At 48.6% G+C, this 16,138-nt stretch overlaps 2 protein-coding genes and 1 pseudogene across 39 annotated transcripts in view; 2 read left to right on the top strand and 1 right to left on the bottom strand.

Annotated features, from left to right (window-relative positions):
- CACNA1C (calcium voltage-gated channel subunit alpha1 C) overlaps positions 1-16,138 on the top strand; it is a 747,770-nt gene that overhangs the window by 80,605 nt on the left and 651,027 nt on the right. For 18 of the 38 annotated variants that reach the window (XM_038576308.1, XM_038576305.1, XM_038576303.1 and 15 more), the window contains exon 1: positions 12,692-13,151. The exons of the other annotated variants lie outside the window; for them this stretch is intronic. In XM_038576308.1, the coding sequence (XP_038432236.1) occupies positions 13,103-13,151 (49 nt within the window). In that variant the 5' untranslated portion in view covers positions 12,692-13,102. Of the gene's footprint in view, positions 1-12,691; positions 13,152-16,138 lie in introns of those variants that run through there. 38 annotated transcript variants of the gene reach the window in all.
- On the bottom strand, positions 5,544-6,454 carry LOC486757 (ribonuclease P protein subunit p25-like protein). Its single transcript, XM_038576317.1, has one exon. It carries the CDS (start codon positions 6,351-6,353, stop codon positions 5,862-5,864), a length of 492 nt encoding a protein of 163 aa, XP_038432245.1. The 5' UTR covers positions 6,354-6,454; the 3' UTR covers positions 5,544-5,861.
- On the top strand, positions 9,612-10,409 carry LOC100685129 (annotated as a pseudogene).

The following is a 16,138-nucleotide window of genomic DNA, read 5'->3' as shown; positions in this document are numbered from 1 at the left end:
TCTGCTTCTCCCTCTGCCTAGTCTCTGCCTCTCTCTCTCTGTCTCTCATAAACAAATAAAATCTTTTTTTAAAAAAAAAAATAAACATTTTCTTGGACCCAAAATAGTAAAACACCTAGGAATAAACCTAACAAAGAGGTGAAAGACCTATACTCTGAAAACTATAAAACACTGATGAGAGAAATTGAAGATGACACAAAGAAATGGAAAGATATTCTATGCCCATGGATTGGAAGAACAAATATTGTTAAAATGTCTATACTACCCAGAAGCACCTGGCTGGCTCAGTTGGAGGAGCATGCGACTCTTGATCTCAGGGTCATGATTTTGAGCCCTCAATACTTAAATAAATAAAACTTAAAAAAAGTCTATACTATCCAAAGCAATCTACACATTTAATGTAATCCCCATCAAAATACCAACACCATTTTTCATAGAACTAGAAAAGACAATCCTAAAATTTCTATGGAACCATAAGAGATCCCAAATAGCCAGAGCTATCTTGAAAAAGAAAAGCAAAGGTAGAGTCATCACAATTCCAGACTTTAAGTTGTATTACGAAGCTATAGTAATCAAAAGAGTAGGTACTGGCACAAAAATAGACACATAGATCAATAGAACAGAATAGGAAGCCAGAAATGAACCATAACTATATGGTCAATTAATCTTTAACAAAGCGGGAAAGAAGATCCAATGGGAAAAAGAATGTCTCTTCAACAAATGGCATTGGGAAAGCTGGACAGCAACATGCAAAAGAACAAAACTGGACTATTTTCTTACAACATACACAAAAATAAATTCAAAATTGGTGAAAGACCCAAATGTGAGACCTGAAGCCATAAAAATCCAACAAGAGAGCACAAGTAATAACTTCTCTGGCATCAGCCATAGCAACTTTTTTTCTAGGTGGGTCCCCCAAGGCAAGGAAAACAAAAAGAAAAATAAACTATTGGGAGTACATCAAAATAAAAAGCTTCTGCACAGCAAGGAAACAATCAGCAAAACCAAAAGGCAACCTTATGGAATAAAAGAAGATATTTGCAAATGACATATCCAGTAAAAGGGTTAGTACCTAAAATATATAAAGAACTTTTACAATTTAACACTCAAAAACAAATAATCACATTAAAAATGGGCAGAAGACATGAGCAGACATTTCTTCAAAGAAGACATTCAGATGGCCAACAGACACATGAAAAGATGCTCATAATCACTTATCATCAGGGAAATGCAAATCAAAACTACAATGAGCTATCACCTTGCACCTGTCAGAATGGCTAAAATCAACAATACAAGAAACAACAGGTGAGGATATGAAGAAAAAGGAATCCTCATGCTCTGTTGGTGGGAAGGCAAACTGGTGCAGCCACTATGGAAAACGGTATGGTGGTTCCTCGAAAAATTAAAAATAGAACTCCCCTATGATACAGCAATCACATTACTAGGTATTTACCCAAAGAACACAAAAACACTGATTCAAAGGAATATAAGTACTTCTATGTTTGTAGAAGCATTATTTACAATAACCTAGATATGGAAGCAGCCTAAGTGTCGATTGATGAATGGATAAAGAAGATGTGGTATTTATATATAACAGAATATTATTCAGCCATAAAAAAGAATGAAATCTTGCCATTTGCAGAGACATGGATCTAACTGGAGAGTAGTAAGCTAAGCAAAGTAAGTTAGAGAAAGACAAATACCATATGATCTCACTCATATGTGGAATATAAGAAGCAAAACAAATAAGCAAAGGGAAAAAAATAAATAGATGAAACAAGAAATAGACTCAACTACGGAGAACAAACTGATGGTTATCAGTGATGGTTATCACAGGAGAGGCGGGCAGGGGGTGATGGGGATTAAGGAGGGCATTCGTTGTGATGAGTACCAGGTGATGTATGGAAGTCTTGAATCAGTATATTGTACACCTGAAACTAATATTACACTGTATTTTAACTGGAATTAAAATGAAAACTTAAGATTAAATTTCAAAAAATTAAAAAAGAAAAGAAAAACATTTTCTATCTAGCACCAGGGAATACTTTTGGAATTGGCCTGGAACAGTTAAGAAGCTAAAGAGGTAGAGAGGCTGGATAGCAGAATGCGCTTGTGTGGTTTAAAATTAGGTGTGGCCAAAGTACTTAACTTCTTCAAGTATTTAATTTCTTTAATATAAAAACTGGGGATAATGTTTAACCCATAGAGATGTTACAAGTGTGAGGTTGAATATTGAGGGAAAGAAGCACCTTCTATAGTCCAGCAACAGTGCTGGACTTATTTGCCACTCATTTAAGTCTTAGCATCTGCCCATAAGTTTCATTTGATAAATGAACTGAGGGGGCAAGGAGGGAGAGAGAAGGGTTGCCCAAGTTGTAGCAACTAGTAAATGTTGGACTTGAGATGAAATGAGAATGGGTGCAGGAACTTAGTCTAAGTTAAGGTACTACGTGAGTTAAGTGGTGGTCTTCCAAAATATGTGTCCGCATCCTAATTCCCTGAACCTGTGAATGTTACCTTATTTGGAAAAATGGTCTTTGTGGATGTAATTAACTGAAGGATCCTGAAATGGAACATCATCCCGGATTGTCCAGTGAGTCAATGATAAATGTCCTCGTAAGTGTGAGGCAGAGGAGGATTTGCAGCCAGGAGAAGGGGAGGCAATGCGACCACAGAGACAGAGATTGGAGTGATGTGGTCACAAGTCAAGGAATGCCAATAGCCACTGGAAGCTGGAAGAGGCAAAGAATGGATGGTCCCCTGGAAACCCTGAAGGGAGCATGACCCTGCTGGGGTTTTTTTGACTTCTAGCCTTCAAACCCGAGAGAATAAATTTCTGTTGTTTTAATCCACCATTTAATGGTAATTTTTATTTTTTTTATTTTTTTTTTAAATTTTATTTTATTTATTTATGATAGGCACACAGTGAGAGAGAGAGAGAGAGAGAGAGAGAGGCAGAGACATAGGCAGAGGGAGAAGCAGGCTCCATGCACCGGGAGCCCGACGTGGGATTCGATCCCGGGTCTCCAGGATCGCGCCCTGGGCCAAAGGCAGGCGCTAAACCGCTGCGCCACCCAGGGATCCCCATTTAATGGTAATTTTTAAAAAGGATTTTATTTAGAGACACAGTGAGAGAGGCAGGCAGAGACATAGGCAGAAGGAGAAGCAGGCTCCATGCAGGGAGCCTGATGTGGGACTTGATCCTGGGACCGTGGGATCACGCCCCAAGCCGAAGGCAGATGCTCAACCCCTGAGCCACCCAAGCGTCCCTAGTGGTAATTTTTTATGGCATCCCTAGGACTTTAATACCTGTGGGAATGGCTACTACCCTGTGATGGCCCTTGAGCACCTCAGAGGTGGACACAATATTGGACTGGCTCTGAGACTTGACTCAGGGCGTTCCTTCTGAGGAAGGAACATCAGCAGGTCATCCCTATGAAACCAACTTTCTCAGGGCTTTGAAAACTAATTAAGAAAATTGTTTTAATGACTTAGCTTTTCTTTTGGTATCAGTTTCTCTTTGCAAGGAACCGTAAGAGATGAGGCCATTTGGCTCCATATTGCAGATGGGGCAGAGGGGGAATGGGCGGCTGATGTGACTTGCTGAGGTAGAAAGAGAGTGCCATAATTTGAACTCACACAGGGTATTAATTCTCTGCCAAGACGGCCAGTCCCCAGGATCAGGCCATTGACCATCTTGCTGCTTTCTGCCTTTGGGTGTGAAGTGTTGTTGAAAGTAACAAGGGTGGGTGTATTACTACAACGTTTTCCTAATATGTGAGGCTGCTGTAGGATGAGAATTGAATTCCCCCTACACTCCATTCACTCTGGCCTCCTGTTGGGATTGAAACTGTGGCTGAACTTCCAGGAGAGCTCTCCTTAAATGCAATATGTAAAGACAACCCAGTGGGTTAGTAGATATCTGCTTTGTCCTGTGGCTTCTAGATAAGTAGGTGAGGAAGAGTGAGTTCAATGTGATGTTGGGAAGAACTCTGCCAGTAGAGGTTCTTCCATACTGGCATGGGTTGTGAAGGCAGCAAGGTTGTTAGGGGTCTCTCAGAAGGAAGGAAGGGGCCCCTCTACACCCTCTTCAGCTCTGTCTCTGACTTGTGAGTGGGGTGAGTTTTCCTGAAGCTGTCCATCCCACTCCATTTTAGTTCCAGTACCTGACTGGTTTTATGTAGTAGAGTGGATTGTACACAGCCTCTGGATTTGCATGGACTTGGGTTCAAATCCCAATTTTACCATTTACTGACTACCCAATCTTGGGCAAGAAAGTTAATCTCTTAGCTTGTCTTATATTTTTAAATGGGGGTGGTAAGTCTCTTTGGCAGGACTGTGGTAAAGTCACATATCAGACACTTGACAGTCTTTCTTATGGAGATGAAGGATGATAACACAAGCCTTAATGAGTGCAGTACAGAAGCCTTGCCTGAGTTGTTAATTCCCCCAAGCGCCTTTGAGAGGTAGGTTCCATTGTTAGTTCCATTTTGTAGAAAGTAAAGTCAGGTGTCCACATTCCCACAGCCTAGAGCACAGAGAGCCTGATTTTGTGCTTGGCCTGTCTCCAAGGACGAGGCTCTTAACTGTGGTTAAAGTGCCTGTCATAGAACCTGACACTCACTAAGTGTTATTAAGTGATGGTAATCAGTACGAATTCAACAATATATATCAAGGGCACCTATGTGTCAGGCACTACCTATTATTTACTCATGAAAACATCCAGGCACATGACCTGGGAAATGCTGGGATGCATCAATTAGGTTTGATTGAGGAAGATGTACCCCTATGAGTGACACGGTGGAAGGGATTGGTTGTAGGGCTGAGACTGTACCCAGTGATGGGGCTGAAGTGGCTATAGGTCAGCAGGGCCAGAAGTCTGGAAGAAAAGCCAGATGCAGGGTGGGAGAGCATGAGATCAAGACAAAACCCCTAAAGACAATTGCAATTTTTATTTTTATTTTTCTCTCGCCACTTCCAACCTTGACTTTTTTTTTTGTTTTGTTTTTGTTTTTGTTTTTTTAAAGTTTATTTAAGTAATCTCTACACCCAATATGGGGCTTGAACTCACAACCCTGAGATCATGAGCCACATGATATTTCAACTGAGCCAGCCAGGTGTCCCATGAGCTATGTTTTTAAGATAGAAAAAACATGTTTGTAAGTGGAGTCATTAATGATAGCAATTAACATTTACATAGTACTACATGCCCAAGAGGTATCTAAAAGTCATATGTGTATATTTCTATATTCAATCCTCATAACAACCTTATGAGGTAAGCACCACATATATCTTGTTATAATGGATGGGAATACTAAGGCTCAGAGCACTACTTGCCCAAGGTCCAGAGCAGTAACTTAGTAGCAAATGGCAGAACCAGAATTCAGATCCAGGCAGTCAATACCTGAGACCATGACCTTAACCACTAAACTGTAATAAATGTTGCAGAGAAAGAAAAATGTCCCTGAACTTGGGGTAGGGAAGAGGGTACAGGGACTCTCCCTACTTTAATCCCACCTCCACATAGCAGGTCAAGCAAATGGTCATCAGACAAATGGGCAGAACCTTTATTTCCTAACCCACTCCTTGGATCTCTGTCAGAATAAAGAACAGAGGCACAATAGGTAGAATGCCAAGTAAACCCTTCTTAAGCAATCCAGAACCCAGCTGAGACCGCACACCTGTACTCTTCATAGCAGTCCCTTTTCACACACCAGACAGAAGGGGAAGCCCGACAGGGAGGCCCGCTTGTGCAGATTCAGGTCTTGTTGGGGATGTTGAGCAGTTACAAGAGGCTCTTCAGAGAAGGTAAAGCCATTCTTAGATAGTCATGCCTGGAAAATAGCTTGCTCCGCAGATCTTCAGGACCAAGTGTCTCGAACCCTTCTTCGGGGTCGTGGGCCACAGCTGGAGCTCGATGTGGGGCCCAGGCCAGGGGGTGCTCCTGGAGGCTGGTAGCCACATTCATTGGGGTCTAGGGGGTCCCGGCTAAGCAGTACCCACACTGCAGGTACATGGCGGCGCACTGTGAGGGGATCCAGGCCCGTGTCAGGTGAGATTGGCACCCAGCTATCTTCAGTCTGCAGGAAGCGCAGCTTGGTAAGCTGGTGCAGGCCTGGTACACGTCGCTTGACAATCTCAGCACAGCTCACCGCCTTCCCTGCGGCCCGGCCAGAACCTGAGAACACCACATGCCGTGCACTACCACCCTCCAATCGACCCAGTGCCAGGCCCAGAAGGTTGCGGATTTTGCTGCCATCTCGGACCCGCATCTCCAGGGTATCAGGAGGTAGCTGCGGCATTGGAGAAGGTGCTGGGAGTTCCACAGAGCCAGCTTTCCGATAGTGCTCCATCCCACTTGCTGTGGTGTCTGGACTTCACGGCCCACGCCCGGGCTGCGCACGCCTCCAAGTCGATCTGGAGCCAAGATGGCGCGCAGCAACCTTGACTTTTTAAAAAAGATTTTATTTATTTATTTATTTATTTATTTATTTATTTATTTATTTATTTATTTATGAAAGAGTGAGAGCACATGAGCAGGGGAGGTGAGGGACAGGGAGAAGCAGACTCGTCTGCTAAGCAGGGATCCTGATGTGGGGCTCGATCCTGGGACTCTGGGATTGTGATCTGAGCTGAAGGCAGAGGCTTCACTGATTGAGCCACTCAGGTGTCCTCCAACCTTGACTTTGGAACCAAAAGAAACCTTTACCATGGACCTGGACATAAGCTGTGCTCCAGCCTCAGAATAGCTGAAGGGGAAGATCTGGCAGGAGCTGGGGAAGCTGTGGACCACGCCAACAGGGAAAGCCTCCAGATGGGTTGCAAAGTGTTGCAAGTTTGAAGCGGCCGCCGTAGTCGTGCACTGACCTTCATAGCATGAGAGCTGCAGCTTCACTTCTACCCTCCAAATACTCCACAAATATCTGTGATGGGCCATCCGGACCTGGAACCGAGCAGGGACGGTAATGCTGGGAAATACAGTTCCAGCTCGGTCAAGTTGGCCCCAATACAAAGCCCCTGTGTGGACGCCGCTTTGGTTCCAAGGCACTGCTGTTTGCAGCCCTGTTGAGGTAAAGAGGGTAACCTTTGGAAGGCACACTGCAGCAGAGCCTTCTGACTCACCTCTTCCCTGGCAGCCTGGCTTTCAAAGCCTTGGGTCAGACAGAAAAAAAAAGAGTAATTCACCTGTGATCCCACCTGCCAAAGAAAGCTATTGACAACATTTTGGTGTGAACCCTGTATTGTCTTTTTCCTAGTTTAAACATACACCTGTCTTTAGAAGAAAAATGGAATCATAGCATACATGGTATGTTACAACCTGTTTTTCTTTTAGTGTAAATAATCTTTCCCCATGTTATTAACATTCCTTAATATCGTTCCCATCTGTGTTAGGATTTCATGGTGTGAATATACCTCATGTATCTATAAAGTGGTTAATAGCATAGACTCTGAAGACAGAGTGCTGGGGTTCAGATCCTAGGTCTTCTGATCTTTACTACCCATGAAAACGGGCAAATCAGTTAGCCTTCTGTGTTCTCAGTACAGTTCACCTGTAAAGTGGGGATAATAGTACTTCCTTTCTAGGGTTGTTCTGAAGAACAGATTCTTTTTTTATATGTGGGTGACCTCTCAATGATATTTAACCTACCCTTTAAGTGGAATTTTTAGGTTGTTTCCAAGCTTTTTACTTCTTCATATATGCCACAATGAGCAAATTTAGTGTACTCTGAATTCCTTCCAAAGGAAATATTTGTGGTCATATTAGGAAATCTTTTCCAGAGTGAATCACGCGCTCAACATACATTGAAGTGTCCATAGGTATGGAGCATTATGCTATACATAAAGAAAAAGGAACACAGTTCTCTTCCTTAAGACATTCAAAAGGTAGTGGGGGTGGAGACAAGGCACATTCATATACAAACACAATACTATGCAGAAACATACCATCACACAGGCGGAGTGGCACTATGCAGGCAGAAGAACTATGACAGAGAGGAGCCCCTTTCGCTGGAGAATCAGATCACGCAGTCAGAGAGCAAGAAAGACTTCAACTGCCGCCCCCACCACCTCCCAAATCCTCAAATCAGAACTCAGAATGATTTCCGTTGTCATGTTGAGAATTTGTTACCTCAAAAGAGAGCACCAAGGGCTGTGTTCCCAAGTTAGAAGCCGAGATAGGGTATACAACGCAAGACCAAATATTCAGGAAATACCTTTTTCTGGAAAGGAAAGAACACATTTCACAGCTGAAAAGAGAAGTGAAAAATGAAACTAAAGGAGCATGAAGGTAATATTTACTTGCTAGGTTTATACAGTGCCTACCTTTAGAAAAGCCTGGCTATAAATCTAGCATGTAGCACCCTAGCACACATACATTCTGTTCTGTTATCGTGCCCTGAATTCTCAGAAGTACATTTTGTGGTCATTTTACTGTCATGTAAACTCTTCATCCTTCTACCCACTCCAGAGATCGCCTTCAGACATCCCCTCCAAGAGTGGATGTTTGGAGTCAGACACTCCTGGGCTAAACCCAAGCTCCACAGTTTTCCTGCTGGGTGACCCTGGACAAATAACTTAAGTCTCTAAATCTCAGTTTCCACATCTATAAAACGGAGATACTAGCAATAACAGCTTCTTTTAGGGCTGCAATGAGGATCATATGAGTAAGGCCTGTAAAGCACTTACCACAGTGCACATCCCTCAGTGGTGTTAGCTATTATTTTTTCTGTGATACAGTGTGTATAGGGGATGGAAACCAATTTCAATATTAAACAAATAACCAGGTACGTAGGCCTATGAGACACAGGACTATAATGCATCCAAAAGCTAAACAGAAGAGATATCTGGATTTGTGTCATTTCTAATTTTCTCTATTAGGTTGAAAATTCAGTATGAAAACACCAGAATGGGGATGCCTGGGTGGCTCAGCGGTTGAGTGGCTCCCTTTCACTCAGGGTGTCATCCTGGATTCCTGGGATCAAGTTCCACATAGGGCTCCCTGCAGGAAGCCTGCTTCCTCCCTCTGCCTGTGTCTCTGCTTCTTTCTCCATCTCTCATGAATAAATAAGTAAAATCTTATAAAAAAAAAAAAAACACAAAACACCAGAATGGTAAAGAAGTCAGATTTCTCTTGTAACCAACAAAATCTGGACTATTTCTAAATCTAGACTGCTTTTCTAAAGGTAGGCACTTGTATAATCTAGAAGGATGAAGATGACCGATAAATCTTCATGCCTTTCCCAGGGGCATTTACATTTTCAACTGGAGCCAAAACCCTTGGCCAGAGGACTGAAGATGGAGTGGTGAGGTGTCAGGTATCAAGCAGGGGACAGAAGGAGGCATTTTGATGCAGTGAATTATAGCTCTCCTAAACCATCTCAAGTACTCACTCACTCACTCATTCATTCATTGACATCTATTTATGAAGTAATTGCTGTCTGCCAGACATTGTTCTATGCACTGGAGATACAATGGAATAAAATAGACAAAGATCCCTGTCCTGGTGGGTTTCACATTTTAGTGGGGCATCCAGACAATGAATAATACAATTGATGAATGACTAGGCTATGTAGTATGTTAGAGATTAAATACTATATAAAGAGAGCAGCGCCATGGCGGTTGGCAAGAACAAGCACCTTACGAAAGGCAGCAAAAAAAGGAGCCAAGAAGAAAGTGGTTGATCCATTTTCTAAGAAAGATTGATATGATGTGAAAGCACCAGCTATGTTCAATATAAGAAATATTGGAAAAATACTAGTCACAAGAACTCAAGGAACCAAAATTGCATCTGATGGTCTCAAGGGTCGCGTTTTTGAAGTGAGCCTTGCTGATCTGCAGAATAATGAAGTTGCATTTAGAAAATTCAAGCTAATTACTGAGGATGTGCAGGGCAAAAACTGCCTGACTAATTTCCATGGCATGAATCTTACCTGTTACAAAATGTGCTCCATGGTCAAAAAATGGCAGACCATGATTGAAGCTCAAGTTGATGTAAAGGCTACCGATGGTTATTTGCTTTGTCTATTTTGTGTTGGTTTTGCTAAAAAACACAGTAATCAGATTTGGAAGACCTCTTATGCTCAGCACCAACAGGTCTGCCAAATTTGGAAAAAAAAATGATGGAAATCATGACCCGAGAGGTGCAGGCAAATGACTTGAAAGAAGTGGTCAATAAATTGATTCCAGACAGCATTGGAAAAGGTATAGAAAAAGCTTGTCAGTCTATTTATCCACTCCATGATGTCTTCATTAGAAGAGTAAAAATGCTGAAGAAGCCCAAATTAGAATCGGGAAAACTCATGGAGCTTCATGGTGAAAGTAGTAGTTCTGGAAAAGCTACTGGGAATGAGACCTGTGCTAAAGTTGAGCAAGCTGATGGATATGAACCACCAGTCCAAGAGTCTGTTTAAAATTCAGACATTTAATGGAGACAAATAAAAAAAAAATCTTATTTGGGAAAAAAAAACATGTAAAAAGTAGAGAAAAGGGGGAGACTGGCAGTAGGTGGGGTGTGGGCAGGTTGCAGTACTAAATATGGCAGTTAGGATGAGCCTCATTGAGAAAGTGACATTTGTCCAAAGTCTTGAAGGAAGTGAGGGAGTTCACCAAGAGAACATCTAAGGAAAGAGTGTTCCTTGGTGGGGACAGCTTGAACAAAGGGGTCAGTGTGTGTGTGTGTGTGTGTGTGTGTGTGAGAGAGAGAGAGAGAGAGAGACAGAGAGACAGAGAGAGACACACAGAGAGAAGATGGGGTGGGGGAAGGGGGTTAGAGATCATTCCTGTAGTGCTTGGGGAATACCAAGGAGGCTGGTATGGCTGGGAGAGCTGTCGGAGACAAAAGGTGTACACAGCTGTTCATGTGAGTCCTTCTAGGCTATTCTAAGGACCTTGGCTTTTACTAAGTGAAATGAGAACCACTAGAGGGTTTGGGGCGGAGGAGTGCAGTGATGTGACGTTTTAAATGGATCACTGTGACTGCTGTATCGGGAATATACCAAAGGTGGGGAGGGGAAGGTACACCAGCAAGATCAGCTACTGCAGAAACTCAAGGTGAAGGATGATGTCAGCTCAGACCTGGGGAGCAGCCAGCAGGGGAGAAACTGAGAACCCCGCTCCCCGCGCGCGCACCCCGACGCGGCTGCCACATTGTGGATATACCTGAGGGTAGAACTAAAGGGATGTCAAGAATGACTCTAGGTGTTTGGCCCCAACAACCAAGATGGGAAAGGCTGTGCGAGGAGCAGGTTTTGCACAGAACAGAAGGAATTCCGTGCTTGGATATGTAAAATTTGAGGAGTCCATCAGACTCCCAGGTGGAGACTGAGTCTGGCTGTGTGGCTTGGCACTCGGGAAGGGAGGTCTGTGCAGGCGATACGAATTCGGCATAGGCAGTTGCTTAGAGGCATGGGGACCCAAGGAATGAGTGTGGCTGGGAGGGAGGCGGTCTGAGGGCAGGGAGGTAAAGGTTTTCCCAGAGGGAACTGTAGGTCCCCTGCTAGGGCTGAGAAGGCCCATCCTAGAGCAGCCCGGGCCTGCAGGGGGTGCCCTGGAACTTGCTGTGGCCGCAGAGTGATGGAGAGAAATGTTTGCTTCTGCGGGAAGAGGAGGCCCTCCGTAGATTCCTCTGGGAGTGGCAGAAATAATTAAGAGAAGTAGGTAAGGATATCCCGGTAGCACGGGTGCGCGGCTGCCTCCAAGGGATGAGCAAACCTGGGTCTGCCCGTCTGTTCAGACATCGGGGCACCGCCGCCCAGCGAGGCCCCGCCTCTCCAGCCCTTCTGTCTCCCCTCCCCTCTCCATCCTCGCCGCTGCATGTCACTCCTACAACCGCGCTGATTAGAATTGATCAGACAGAATCGCGGAATCACAGCTCGTTTTGCTGTTTTGTTCGGTCACCCGATCCGCCAAGAGACTCCGGGGGTCGGGCAGGCTGTATCCCCCGTCCTGGAATTCCGCTCGGAGGCCTCGGGCCGCCGAGGACCCGCGAGGCTGGGGGCCGGGGGCGCGGGGTGTGTCGGCCTCCCCCGGCGCCCGCGCCCGCGCCCGCGCCCCCCGGGGCGCCCCGCGGCCCCTCGCCCCCGCCCCGCCCCCGCCCCCGCCCCCGCCCCCGCCCGCGGCCGCCTCGCCCCGCTCCCCTTGACGTCATGCGGGCAGCAGGCTGGCTTGCGCGGCGCGGCGCAGGGCCGGAGCGGGAGCTCAACTTCGGGCTCGCGTCGGCGCTGTGCGCCCCGTGCCGTGCGCCCGGCCCCTGGCTCCCCTGCTCCCCGGCTCCGGGCTCCGGGCTCCGGGCTCCGGGCTCCCGGCTCCGGGCTCCCGGCTCCCGGCTCCCGGCTCCCGGCTCCCCGCTCCCCGCTCCCCGCGCGCCGCCGCCGCCGCCACATCTGGAAGCGTTCAGCGCGTCTGCCTCCAGCGCGCCGGGCGGGCGGGCGGGCGGGCGGGCGCGGGCAGGGGAGGGCGCGGGCGCGGGCGCGGCGCGGCGGGGCTGGGCTGGGCTGGGCGGCGGGGAGCGCGGCGCTCTCTCGCGCGCCCGGTGTCTCCCTCTCCCCGCCTCTGCAGAAGCAGCTCCCTGCCAGAACGGCGCTCGGCGCGGCCCGGAGCGGCGGCGGCGCCTCTTCCTGCCGGCTCGCCCTCGGGACCCGCTGGACCTGCCCGGCGGGAGGGAGCTGCCGGGGCCGGGGGAGCGCGCGCCGCGGGCGGGCCGAGACGAGACGAGCCGGCCCCGCTGGCCCGGGCAGACCCCGCTGCCCCACTCCCCCCCTTCCCGCCTCTCCTCGCTCTGCCTCTCTCCATTTATTTTGTCAAATGGTGTAGCCGCCAGAGGTGCGGTGCTAAATTCTTGGAAGGGGCCCGGATGTACCGAGGATGCATTACAATTTCACAAAAGGAGGCACTAGTGGAGAGGAGCAGTTTTCGGTGTTCGATGCGATAATGGGAATCAGGTAATCGCCAAAGGGAAGAAGAAACACTGCAGATCCACGGCTTCCTCGAATTTTGCACGAAAGCCGCCGACCTCGGAGGAGGGATTAATCCAGACCCGCTTGGGGGTGTTTTGCCATTTCTTCCTCTTCGTGGCCGCTTCTCCTTTCAAACCAATTTTTGTTCAATGGTCAATGAGAACACGAGGATGTACATTCCGGAGGAAAACCACCAAGGTAAGGCTGGACCCCGCCGCCCCGCCGGGGCTCCCGCCGGGTCCGCCCGCCCTCGCCCGCCCTCGCCCGCCCTCGCCCGCCCTCGCCCGCGGCCCCCGGGCCGGTCCCTGCGGAGTGGCCCGGGGCTGCGTCCGCGGGGGGCGCGGGGCGGCGGGAGCGCGGGGGACCCGGGCCGGAGCCGCCCGCCAGCCCCAGCGGAAAAATCCCGCCCCTCCCCCGCCGTGCCCGGCTCCTCCAGAGCATGTGTTTCCTATGAATCTCCAGGCGAGGGGGAAAAGTTCCCCAAGTGTCTGCCGTGCCTCGCTTTCTCGCCGTCGCCTGGAAAGCCCGGCCGCCCGGCCGGCGGCGCGGGGCCGCGGGGCGGGGGAGGGCGCGGCGGCGCCGAGTCCCCGGGGCGGGGGTCCCTCGCCTCGCGCGGGGCGCGGCTGGCAGCGCGCGCGCACCCCACCCGCTCGGCCTCGGGCGTCCCGCTGGCTGCCGGCGCCCCTGCCCCTTCCCCCGGCCCCGCGGCGCGCTCCGGGATGCGGAGGGGAGTCTGCGCACCTCTCTCCTCCCCGGGCCCCTCTGTGTCCCTCGGCTCACCCCCACCCGCCTCTCTCCCGCCGCTGACCCCGAGCGCACCCACGCCGCGCGTGTTGGCACCCGCATGTGGGCTAGCACCTGAGGATGTAAGCCCCGAGGATGCGGGCGGCGTGTGGGCTCTGCTTTTTCATGGTCTAAGGAAATAATGAAAGGGTGTGCCGAGCTCACGAGGCTCCACACTATTGCCCAGTGTTTTCCCAGCGTCTCCAGCCTTGGCATCAAGTGTCACCAGCTCCCCCCAGTGAGGGGGAAAGGCTTTCAGGTAACTCCCCACTTCTTGGAAACTTTCTCCCCCCCCCCCCCCCATATTAACAAGTTATTATGTTCGGGCCTCGCTCAGCAGCGCAGGTTATGATGGAGTGTGGAGGGATGGCCTGGCTGGAGCGCGGCAGCCTCCAGCTTCATCTCTGTCTTGTCTCCAAGGCTTTCTCGGTCTTTTTTGGGTGTAGCCTTCTCTTTTTCTCTCCCAGTTTCCCAAATCTGCCTGTTTACACTCTTCCTTTCCACTGCTTCCTCCTGAATACCTGTGGCTATTGGTCCTGTTACTTCCTGGGGTACTTGAAGTGGTTCCCTGAGGACCCCAGCCTGGTGGAAGGCTTGCCTCTGTGTTTCTTCTTCCCAGCCTCCTCCTCGTGCCCCCCTCCTCCAACATTTGGGCACAGAGCCCCTGTCCTTGAGAGCCACCTGCCTGGTCTCTGTCCATCGTGACACTGATCTGGGGGCTAGCCATCCCTCTGCTTTCCAGCTGGAGCGGCAGTGGGGGGGATTCTGACCTCCCGGTGAAAGAATTTTGTCAAGGGCCACGGGTTCTAGGGTGAGCCAGGGCTTTGCCGTAAGGACAGCTTCGGTCCCAGACTTTCTCTATGCCATGACCCATCCCTCACTTGTTCCCCTGACCCCTTCCTAGCAGATGGAGCAGTGGATGCAGTAGGAGTTGAGGATGAGAGACACAAAGGAAAGGGTGATATTTGTGAAGAGTGGGGATGGATGTCTCCCCTCCAGGTTCTCAACTCAGTGTGAGCAGCCTCAGAGAGGAGAGCTCAGTAGTATTTGTTGTCCTTGTTGTCACTAACAATGGCAGTATACGGTGGTAGGAATTATTATTCACATAACGATAATCTTCAGTAGTTTACTAGGTTCCCTCTTCACCTCCTTCCTTTCTTTTGCCCCTTTGTCCCCAGGAACCCCCTCCCCCCACCCCACACCTATCAGGGAGCAGATATTAAAAGTAGGAGCACTGACCCTGGAGAGGTTTGTGAGAAAGATGGAGGGACAGGAGCGGGTGAGCGGTGGCCAGGAGCTCTGCCTTTCCAGCAACATGCCAACAAACACTATGGCAACCTGAATTCCAGTTCTCTCCCTTGAAGCTGCAGTGATTATATAATTCACAGGAGCAATTTTGCCTCCCTTCCTGGATGCAGTTCTCAGGTGAAAGAGCACCAGGATCCCTGTCTCCTCCTCCATTTCCCATCCCCCTTTCCCTGGTCATTGGCATTGCCCGGGGCTTTTTGCAGGGAGGAGAGATGGCGGGTGATGGAGGTAGGGGAGGCAGACCTGGAAAAGCCTGAGTATTTACAAGGAAAGAGTGGCTGTGGTTTAATAACGGAAGGGGTGATGAAACATGATTGGGGGGTAGAGTTTCAGGAGAGAGAGAGAAGAGAAGCCAAGTGATTACCTCAGATCAGTGATGGTGCCCAACTAGAGTGGAGAACCGAAAAAGTTGCCAGTGCGAGGCTTTACATTCTTCTCTTCCTGACAGATTTGAGGCACTGAAGGCATTGGCCCTTCCCCCCACCCCCTGCCCCTCAGCGTGTGTGTGTGTGTGTGTGTGTGTGTGTGTGTGTGTGTGTGTGTGTGTTGAGAGTTGGGGTGTGGGGACCAGTGGGTGCAGTGGAATAGCCTGAAGGTTCACTGAAGGACTGGCCTTTGACCCTGGGTTTCAGGCTGGGAGTGGCTCATGTGGGCCTCGCCTCACCTCTAGTGCCGTATCTGCTCTGGTACCCTGCCAGCCTCCCACTTTTCTCGGCTGATTTTCCATTGCAGGCTCCAGCTAGCAAATGAGTTTCTTAATAGTCAACCAGTTAGCAAATAAAACATCAGAATGTCCCTTATCTGCTGGAGACAAGGCAGAGGGGAGAAACATGTGTTCTGGGAGTGGAAGACACACTGTGCTTTTCTTTTAACTACTTAGCAATACAGCTGAATAGTAATCATCATAATAAAGTAATGATAATAATGATCACAGTTAACTCTCTTTACAAATGGTCATAGAACAATATCACTTGCATCTCAGCTTGTATAGGTTATAGAAAGCGTGACATTAGCTTCTCTTTCTCTGGATACTGGAGGGAGGAAACTGGAGAAAAGGCGATATTGAGGCTCAAATATCATTCCTGATATTGCTC

The sequence above is a fragment of the Canis lupus genome, chromosome 27, assembly GCF_011100685.1.
Source record: "Canis lupus familiaris isolate Mischka breed German Shepherd chromosome 27, alternate assembly UU_Cfam_GSD_1.0, whole genome shotgun sequence".
In the NCBI taxonomy this organism is placed as follows: Eukaryota; Metazoa; Chordata; class Mammalia; order Carnivora; family Canidae; genus Canis; species Canis lupus.
Note: the sequence above shows the minus strand (reverse complement) of the source record. Positions and strands in the feature narration are given on the sequence as shown.